General features: G+C 39.3%; 1 protein-coding gene across 1 annotated transcript; it reads left to right on the top strand.

The window, feature by feature from the left end:
- The first annotated feature begins 2,488 nt into the window (after positions 1-2,488).
- On the top strand, positions 2,489-7,638 carry LOC148014216 (flavonol synthase 1-like). The gene is made up of 4 exons (XM_087666870.1): positions 2,489-3,165; positions 4,279-4,797; positions 5,091-5,415; positions 7,318-7,638. Exons 1-4 carry the CDS (start codon positions 2,783-2,785, stop codon positions 7,549-7,551), a joined length of 1,461 nt encoding a protein of 486 aa, XP_087522996.1. The 5' UTR covers positions 2,489-2,782; the 3' UTR covers positions 7,552-7,638.
- Positions 7,639-10,735: the final 3,097 nt, after the last annotated feature.

Genomic DNA, 10,735 nt, shown 5'->3' on the forward strand with positions numbered 1-10,735 from the left:
ACTTCTTGAGCTTTCATAGGATAAGGAGACAATTTACTTATAGGTATACCCCATAGCAAAATGAAGTTGTAGAAAGGAAAAACAGATATATTACAGAAGTTGCATTGGAATTGATGGTTGAAAAGAACTTGCCAAAATATTTTTGGTTTGAAGCTATTTACATTATTATTTATATTATGAACAGAACTCCCATAGCTATAGTTTATGGAATGACTCCCAAAGAATGCTTTACAAGCAAGAAGCCCAATGTGTCATGCTTGCAAGTGTTTGGTTATATTGCATATATTCATGTGCCAAATGAGCTAGAAAAGAAGCTTGATCCAAAGGTCGAAAAATGTATTTTCGTTGGATATTCTTTAGATAAAAAAGGGTATCATTGTTATAACCTTGTCACAAGTGCGTTCAGAGTAAGTAGGAACATTATTTTTTATGAGATGAGTAGTTGGTATGTATCTAGTGGTGATGCATTGGATGATGATGATAATCATAATAGTTATATGTAGAAAGAAAAGCAAGAATCATGTAGCCTTAGTGGACTAGAAACATCATCTGGTACTACATATATACTTAGCCCTTGGTCTGGGAAACTAAGGAGCAGTCCCACATCTTTAGGTATATCTATTAGTGTTGCAGGTAAAGACAAAGGGAATAAGAAAGTGTCTGATAGTAATGATACATTTGTTAATCATTTAGGGTTTGACAGAGATTCCAATAGTTCAGAGAGTTTGGATGATGAGTTTGGTATTTCTTCAATCAAGATACCAAGTGTAGAGAGAGCATATGGTAATATAAAGCCTCCACTGAGTGATCTAGTGGTACGTAGGTCTAGCAGGATTAGATACTGTGTTAAAATATTTAGTTTTGAAGGTTATGTAGCTTACCATTATGCTTATATGGAAAATGTGGTTGAGGATGTTAATCCCGCTTGTTTTGAGGATTCTGTTGGTCAAGATCATTGGGATGCAACAATGGATGAGGAGATGGCCACATTAGAGGTCAATAAGACTTGGAATCTAGTACCATTGCCTAAGGGAAAGAAAGATATTGGTTGTAAGCGGCTTTAAAAAATTAAATATTATGCAGATGGTTCTATTAGTGGGTATAAGGTTAGGCTGGTTGCAAAAGGCTATGCTCATTAAACATATGGCACAATTTATGAAGAGGCATTCAATCCAATTGCTAGGATGGCAACTGTTAGATGTGTGATTGCTTTGGCACCAATCAAAGATTGGAGTAAAAATGGATATAAAGAATGACTTATTGCATGATGAACTATAAGAAGAGGTATATATGGAGTAGCCATCAAGTTATGAGGATTTAGAACATCCCACATGCATGTACAAGTTAAAGAAAGTGATGTATGGGTTGAAACAAGCACCTAGAGCATGGTTTGATGAGATCATAGAATATCTTATTAACATTGGCTTTTATATTCTGATGTTAATCATTCACTTTATTGAGAGAGAGAGACGCAAGTTTGTTCATCATAGTCATCTATATGGACGAGCTGATTATTATAGGTGACAGTGACAGTGGGATTGCTGAAGTCAATGAATTTTTGAAGAAGTTTGAGAGATCTAGGATTTGGGTGAGCTAAGGTACTTTCTTGATATTGAGGTGATTAGATATAATGATGATATATGGCTATCCCAAAGGCAGTTTTGCTTGGATACGTTCTCTAAGTATGGTATGACAGTGTGTAAATCTCAAAAAGTGCCAATTGGAGAAAAATATGAAGTTGAGTGTTAATGTTGGAGATGAGATAAACTACCCTACTATATTCAGAAGGATAGTAGGGAGTCTAATTGACATGATTGTCATAAGGCCAGACTTTAGTTATGTTGTTGGCCTTGTTAATCAATTTATACATATGCTTCGAAAGCCTCATTTGGATGCAATTAGATGCATGTTGAGGTATGTGAAGTCCATTTTACATTATGGGCTTTTTTATGAGATGCGTAAGGATGATATACATGTGTTTGGATACACAAATGGAGATTGGGGTGATAGCATGTCTGATAGAAGATCTACTAGTGGATACATATTTTTCCTTGGTAACATAGCAATTACATGGAGTAGCAAAAAGTAAAGAGGCTGATGTACAAAGGTGCTGCTATGGTAACATGTGAGGTAAAATGGCTACAAAAGTTATTGGGTGATTCGGATGTGTATTTGAATCTTCCAAGATGACGTCTCAAATTTGATTAGGATATAGATGAGGTCAATTTAATTGCATGTTCGTGAAATGTCAATCATAGCCTTTAGGATAAACCAACCATGTTTTGCCAAAGGTTTCTAGATTGTTTTACTCTTAATGCGAATATCGTTTCTCTCTAATAGAGTGTGATATATACATGGGCATAACTGATAAGGTTTCTCTATAGTTTCTCGACTGTTTGTAGGGAAAAAATGATGGGGAGATGGGAGTAGAGCTCTAGTGCAGGTTCGTCTTGCACATAAAGTCGATGCAAAAAACAGGCCGGCGTCCTTATATGTCCATAGAGGATGCGGACGATTTTGACGTATCTATGAGAGGGATGCGGGTGTGTCGGCATGAGGGACAAAGGGGGGAGGAGGTATTCATTCTTCTTCACTCATTCATTAACGCTTGCACTACTCCTATATAGCTTATTCACCCACAGCTCATTCACGCTCACAGTACTCCCTAGTCTGGCGCAGCTGGTATTGTAAGCTCGCCTCCTCCTGCATGCAATGCAAGTAGGAAGTAGTGCAGTAATCTTCTGTGATTAGAAGCAGAGAGAGAGTGTGTGAGCGAGTGATCATGGGTGTGGAGGACGAATCACTGGCTCGCCTATGGAGAGGGAGCCTGAGCCTCAAGGACTTCGAGTGGCAGGAGGGACTGCGGCCGGATGTGCCCTTCGACCGATTCCACGAGGCGGGCGTGATAGCGGAGATAGACCTGGGGCCTCTCTTGCAGTGCTGCAGCGATGGAGGACCTGGTCGAGCGCCAGCTGAAGAAGAAGAAGAAGAAGATGATGATGATGATAGTAGTATTGTTGTTATTCGTGATCGTGGCGAGGAGGCCCAAGACAGTAAGGGCGAGCTGGATCAGAAGCTGCAATCAGAAGGATATAGTGATAATAAGGAAGAGATGATCAAGCAGGCTCCGCAGAAGCAGCAGGACTACGAGAAGAAGCAGCTGGAGTACGTGCTGGACGACAATAATAAACTTGCATTTTCCTCTACAATGTCATACCTAGTGTTGGGGGTGAGGGCTGCCCTCCCCTCCCTTACCACATGGTAGGTAAGCCATGTGGTAAGGGAGTAGGCTGGTCAGTGCATACCTAGTGTTGGGGTGAGGGCTGCCCTCCCCTCCCTTACCGTACTAACCACATACTGATAAGGGAACACGGGGCTACCAGCCCAGGAGGTTTGCGTAGCCCTACGCCCTTAGGGCCACAATCCTCTTGTCCCCAACCACATCTAATTAGTTATGTGATGCCTCCTTCACACAAGGTCATGACATTGATTCATAAGAGTAGACTTCAATGTTTTAAGTTTGAAGGCCATTTCGGGTGTCATATCTAAATGATGCCTAACATTTGGGGGCAAGGTCTCAAAGGATAAGCCTAGGGTAACATATCAAGGATATATAAGAACATGAGAAATACATACTTGTCAACAAGCCCTAGCTCAGTTGATAAGGATGGAGGTTTGTTTTTCCGATGTGCCTACGAATTGATTCCCCCTAACTATTGTGCAACTTTGCAACCATCTCCATGGTTGGAGATGGTGCTCCCCTTAGGGTTTTGATCAATGCCCCAATAAAGGTGCATTTTAAAAAAGAAAGAAAGACATAGAGACAAATGTAAATGTATATACTCATGGGATATAATATGCTAGCTAGAAAAATGTGCATATTGATAAGATATAATCTGCTAGCTGGAATTGTGTACGCAATATAAATATTGTATAATATGATTCCAACATCCTTAGAATAGTTTGGTAAATTGCATGAGATTTTTAAAATGTTTAATTTATTTACATGACGAGTCTATGTTAGCTAAGTTGCACGAGATTTTTGTCATGTTTAATTTATTTAAATTATATGTATATATCGAAAATATTCAATAGTAAGTCAAAATTTACCATCTGACAAGGATTTTTGTCGGAACCCGATGTATTGGGAGTGATGTTAAAAATATTTAATTTCAAATTAAAATTAAATATGGTTAACATCATCATCGTAACTGACAGTGCGGCAGGAATTATAGTGTAAACTTGAAAGTTGTGTAAAACTAAAATGAGAAAGTGCAGGGTCGCAGCTCATGCTCAGTGCTACGACAGTAACCAGGCGGCGCAGCGGCAGCCGGACTACGACAAGAAGCAGCTGGACTACGATATGCAGCAGCCAGAGTACGACAGGGAGCAGCCGGACTACGACATTAGGCGGCGGCCGCAGCCGGGCTTACTAAACGACGAGAAGCAGGCGCAGGAGGTGCAGGTGCGGGTGGTGAAGGAGCTCGTCTGCGGGGCCGCCCGCCGCTGTGGCTTCTTCCAGGTGTACAACCACGGCATCCCCCTTGCCGCCCTCCGCACCCTCCTCGGCTGCAGCCGCTGCTTCTTCGGTCTCCCCTTCCCGGTCAAGGCCCGCCTCGCCCGCTCCCTCATCGGCTTCCTCGGCTCCCGCCCCACCTACACTGCCGGCAACCCCGGCCACTCCCCCAACCGCTGGTGGTGCGAGGCCCTCCGCCTCGACTCCAACAGCCCTCTCACCATCGACGCCATCGCCCACTGCTTGTGGCCGGAAAACCCTCACGACCAACAGAAGTTCCGGCATGTTACTAACAATTCTGCCATCGCCAAGTAGCTCAATTAAGTACTCCTAATTTACATCAGCATCTTATATGAGACTGCACATTATTTTCCCATCAGTAGTAGTAGCTGCTTATGCCCAGAATCGGAAGTGCTAATAGCTGCTTAATTTTCCAGCATCAGTAGTAGAAGTGACACTCACATGAGGCTTTATATCACTCTCTCTTTAGATCATTTCAAAAGTTGTTTGAATGTAATTATGGATCTCCTTTTTTAATTGTTGCATATGACACTCACACACCATATCTTTGCAGTGATGCTCTTTCAATATGCTCCCATGGCTTAACCAAGTTAGCAGAGAACCTTACAAGGGTACTTCTTGAAGGTCTTGGCATTGACCACGTTGAAAAAGTCCTAAAGATGTGTGGTGATGGAAAGTCTCTTGTGAAGCTTGGTCATTACCCTTCGTGCCCTCAACCTGAGCTCACATTGGGCCTTCCTGCCCATACAGATGTTACTATCTTGAGCATCCTATTCCAAGATGATGTTGGTGGCCTCCAAGTGCAACAAGATGGGTCATGGGCATCCATAAGACCACGGGATGATGCTCTGGTTGTCAACATAGGTGACATTTTTCAAGTTGGTAACCTTACTTATTCTTAAAAATCTTAATAAAAACAAAATTTCCCTTCAATTTCTATTAGATGATCATTGTTTGAATTCATACTTCATGTATAAATATAACCAAATGATCGACAAGTGGCATGTGTTATAAAACCTGGAAGAATTTTGGTACCTTCAAGTGTAGAATTGCCAAGGATAGAAGGATATTACTTTGATGTACTATGATCAAAAGTTGCTAAAAGAAAGAGAACAACTTATTCATCTTCCATGAAAGATAGGTAGCATGTGTTCTTAGTTAGAAAAATTATCCAAGCAGAAACTTTGATTTTGATATAAAGATGTCTCTATTGAATTGATGTTGGAAAGGACTCTTCTGTTGCCAAAATGTAGAGTTTCTATATGGTCTCCTAGATGGATCCTAGCTATAGGAAGACTTTGTCTACTCTCATTGTTGTTGCTACTTAGCTCCTATCACTAAGTTGGTTGGTTGGTAGATCATTGAATAGAGGACAATATGTGTTGTTTAATTGCAACACATTGAAGATATATGAGTATAGCCAATTGAGGCCACATCCCTTAGACTAGCATTTTCTATATTTTAAACTTGAATTGTATGAGACCCTTAATAAATGCATCAAAGAAAAGTAAATCTTAACTTCATAGTAGCTTGGAACACATACATTACACAACACATTTAAGGGTGACCATGCCATATAGATCACCTTAGTAACTAATTAATGAAGTTTGAGGGATGCTTTGAAAACAATTCAAGTGCATGAGACTAACATAGCATTCAAATCAAATAGCATGATTAGATCGCTTAGAAGGTCAGCCATTAGCTTTCCCTCTTAAAAGATTAGTTTCCCAATTATATATATTATATTCGTGATTGTATATGCTATCATACAGCTGGTATAATTCCATGTTGAGTAATCCTTGTATTTTCTATCAATACTCTTGACATTAAATAATCCACTTTTTGTACTTTTGTATAAACACTTAGTTATTTTGAATCACAAAACACTTGGACAAATAGCTACATCTCTAGATGTCGATTGTTTCTCCATGCTTGCAAAAGCATCATACCATTTCTTTGTCTTTGCATTAGAGTAAAAACTTGGAAAGCTCTAACTTGAAGGTTGCAATACCCTTGAAAGGAGCTCATCAATTAACTTAAAAAAGGACATGGTTACAAAGAGGGTACAATATTGTTTTAAAACAATCCGGCAAGCATTGAGACTTCTTCACATAAGATTTAGGTTGTTTACCAAAATCTTACATATGCCACCAAGCATACAAGATAAAAACAAAATAGATGTCTACTTAACTCACTTGGTTCAAAATAACCACTGTAATTTATCCAAAAGGTCTAACAATGAAGGGAATCTATATAGCTTTGCCAAATCCCATAACACCCAAGTTACCTCAAATAACCTTCAATACTTCTTTTAGTTTTCTTACTTTCTGATAAATATCCTCATGTTCCTCTTATCCCTCACCCTAAGAGATGCAACATTTTTATCACGTTATTAACTTTGGACAACTCTTCTGAATCACCAAAACATGTTGGTTCGTACAAAACAAAAAAATATTCTTAATTAGTCAACTAGTACTCCTAACTCTACACTAATAAATACAATAGTTATATCACCTATTTTCTTTGCGAATACATTGGAAAGCTAATGGCATTCCTTAAATATGGAAAGGTTAAATATTGATCAAGGACTTCATGTACAAATCATAAAATATAATGACTTGTAAAAGATCCATTTTGTACTGTGTGTATCATGTGTGTGTGTGTATGTGTGTGTAGAGAGAGAGAGAGAGAGAGAGAGAGAGAGAGAGAGAGAGAGAGAGAGAGAGAGAGAGAGAGAGAGAGAGAGAGAGAGAGAGAGAGAGTCAAAGAGCTCTATGCAGGTGTGGAGTAATGATAAGTATGTAAGTGGACTCCATCGAGTGGTTCTCAATCCCTTCAAATCTCGACACTCTGTTAGTTACTTTTACACAACAACTGGAGAGTGCATGGTTTCAAATTTATTGAAGAAAGAGGATTCCAAATTTCGTAGCACATTGACAAATGAGCTTCGACAACATACTTTCAAGATTACATTTAAGGGTGGACATGGCGGTGTAGATCATCTTAGACTTTGATAGAGCTCCAAAGATACTTTGAACTTTTGGAGACTATGATAACAACAAAGATATTGCATGGGCTCCTTCATTGTGCTTTGTTGGCAATGAACATGTATGTTCAATGTAGTTCTACATTTATGAGAATGTCCTACTGAGTAAATATGATGATCCCATCTTTAGTACATGCATTTTTCATGTTCTTACAAATGAAAATCTTGAATTTATCTTAGATCTAATAGAGATCCAAAGATTCTCTAAAACAGTTGGAAAGAATGGTCATACTAGAGATATGGGATTGGCTCTTTCAATGTGATCACTTGACAATAATCCTACATCTTATAGTAATCCCATATCAAGTAGATCATGTTCAATCTTTATATATCACAACCTATAGTACTTACATTTTGGTCTTCCATGGGTTGTATGTATAAAGTTTTGACCTATGATACTTAACATTTTGGTCTACAATGTAGATGGATTGTATGTATATAATTTTGACCTATGATGATTTATTTATACTGCTATAGACCTTAGTTATAACCATAAAAGATAAACCTTACTGAATCAAATACATTAAAAACAATGGATGTGTCTCTAGAAGGTGATGAATGGCATATATTCTTGATTGCTTATGAGGTTCCAAAAGTGGTATCATTTAGATCAACAACCCTAACACTACATTTTTCTTCACCATCAACAAGACCATCCAATTAGACCTTCTTCCTTATAGATATTGTTCCATCTTTGATTAGCCATCATCTTCTTCATTTATTGCACCTTTTGTAGTATATAATTTCTTCTACGTAACATAACACATGATTCCTTATATACATGTGCTACTAAAGTTTACTCATCACTATAAAAAAGAGGGGAGACTTAGAGATGTGGGGTAAAATAGCTCATGTCGCATAAAGCAAATACGTGACACACTATGAAAACATGGTTTAGCATCACATAAGTGATGCATTTTTTGCGTGCATATGAGACAATATATTTTCACCGCAACAACAAACATCACTTTAGTGATGTTCTAACCAACCCTTGCAAACTGCAAAGCATCACATAAGTCAAGGCCTCACTTATGTGATGCCACCAAGTGGAAAAAATATTCAAAATTGTCACATGGGGAGGTTATTGTGCCACAAAGGAATTAGGAAGGAAGGAAGGAACAAAAGAAGTTCATGAATTCGTCCCCTAGAAGTAGGTCCATGCATTTAAGTCATATGTTGGATACACTATGATTCTTTCTTGAACTCATTGTAAATCAACTAGAGTGGTGACATTAGGAGAGATTTGGACCCAAGTTTGGGCCTTGTAAGAAATTCCACCTCTGAAAAGAGAGAGGTAATTCAAAAATAATTTAAAATGATAAAATTTAAAAATCAAAGTTTTTTTTTTCAAAATACAAAAATTAACCCATAGCCTTTAATTTGTCAATTAGCCCTAATTAAGAGTCTAGAGGTTAGTTCTTAGAACTAAGTGCGTGATGCTCAGAACTTGACAGCTCATATCTAGATTGATTGGGATTAATGGCATAGCATATTTTTTATCAAAATAAGAGTTAAAGACAACATGAAGCCTTGAGTTGTACTCGCTACATTACATTTTGAAACATTCCATGTATTGTCTCTCATTCTTTGGAAGAAACTTCATAAACATCACAAATAGGGATGGCTGGGGCCAATGACTGGGGCCGAGAACCAACATCACAAGTGGAGATGGCTAGGGTGGAATCAACAAGGATGGATGGGGCCGAATCAACATTTAAAAAAATGGAGATGGTTGAGGTGGAATCAACATCACAAACGGAGATGGCAATGCTCAAATCATCATCAAAGAAATACAAGAGAGAGGCATATCACCTCCATGTTGAGCTTGATCACGAGTATGAGCCATTGAGTAAGAAAAACAAAACCTATCTCATCTCTTGTATTTCCAAAGAACTATGTAGGTTACAAGGAAAGGGGAATATAGATCTATGGATTTATAGGAAATTGTATCCAAAAGATCCCTTGCACAACTCTGTTACCGTGTTTCCGTAGCACAGAGGAGCCGAAAATGGAAAAAATGGAAATAGCAAAAAAGGCGCACGATAAAAGTAGAAAAAGGCACCTTGACCGAGAGCCAGTCCCTGAAAAATTCAAATGTTCGGGCACGACCCTCAGGAAGCTTCGGTGTCGGCCCGAGGCAACAAAAGAATTAAAATGTGGAAGCGCCCCCCGAATCTTTGTAAAAGAGTGCCAGGCTCGCTCCTATTCAAAGTGTACGCATTAGTTGGGAATAGGATAAATTAGAATGGTGGGAAATGGGAAAAAGGGCCTAGGCTACGGCCAGCCATGTAAAAGAGGGAAAAGGGGATGACCGCCCAAAAATGATTTAGGGCTTTGTATATAAAGTTGAAAAGTGAATGAGAAGCTCATTCTTTGGTGTGTGGCAAAAAGAGTCTTCTTCTTCCTTTTTTCTTCTCTCCTTCTTGCTTGTGTGTGCTCTTGAGAGAGGGAGTGTGAGAGTGTGAGGGAGTGAGTGTGTGTGAGAGTGAGGGATCAAGAGGGTGAAGCTCTTCACTATCTCCTCTTCTCTTCTTCTCTTCTCTTCTCTTCTCTTCTCTTGCGCATGCGGCTATGGAGGATGGAGCTTGGAGATGGAGGAGGCTTGAGGATGCTTGAGCTAGCATCAAGAATCGTGGAGCTACCGGAGTGCAAGAGAGAGGAGGGTACTCGATCGGGCATCAAGGTAAGCTCACTACACTCGTAGGATCAACGGTGCGTCAGCTAGGTGAGAGATAGCCATTAGAGCTCGCTTTGAACGCTTGAAACAATAAGCGGTCTGTGGGTCTTGGCGGTTGAGAGAAAGCTCCCACATTTTGGTTCCGTGCCGGGACGAACAGATTCAAGCTTGAGCACTTGTGCGCCTCATATCAAGCATCGAAGTAGGGTATTCATCCCCGAAACAGAGCTTGAGATAGGTAGGAAGTTGGGTGTTTTTGATATTCAAAACAGGTAAGTATTTTGGGATATTCTGGTTGTTTGATGATTGGACAACATGGAGAAATTAGTTCAGTGTTTTGCTTTCGATTTATGTTGTGTTTAGAGTAGGTTAACAATAGGAAATCACACCCGAGAGGCAGAGGATTTGTTGCTGTAAAATAGGGAGAGAATCGGGGAAAATAGAGGAAAAATGGAGAAAATGCTCTTTTGAATGT

Source organism: Lygodium microphyllum, chromosome 25, assembly GCF_053477565.2.
Source record: "Lygodium microphyllum isolate KBCC chromosome 25, Lygodium_microphyllum_v1.1.10, whole genome shotgun sequence".
NCBI lineage: Eukaryota > Viridiplantae > Streptophyta > Polypodiopsida > Schizaeales > Lygodiaceae > Lygodium > Lygodium microphyllum.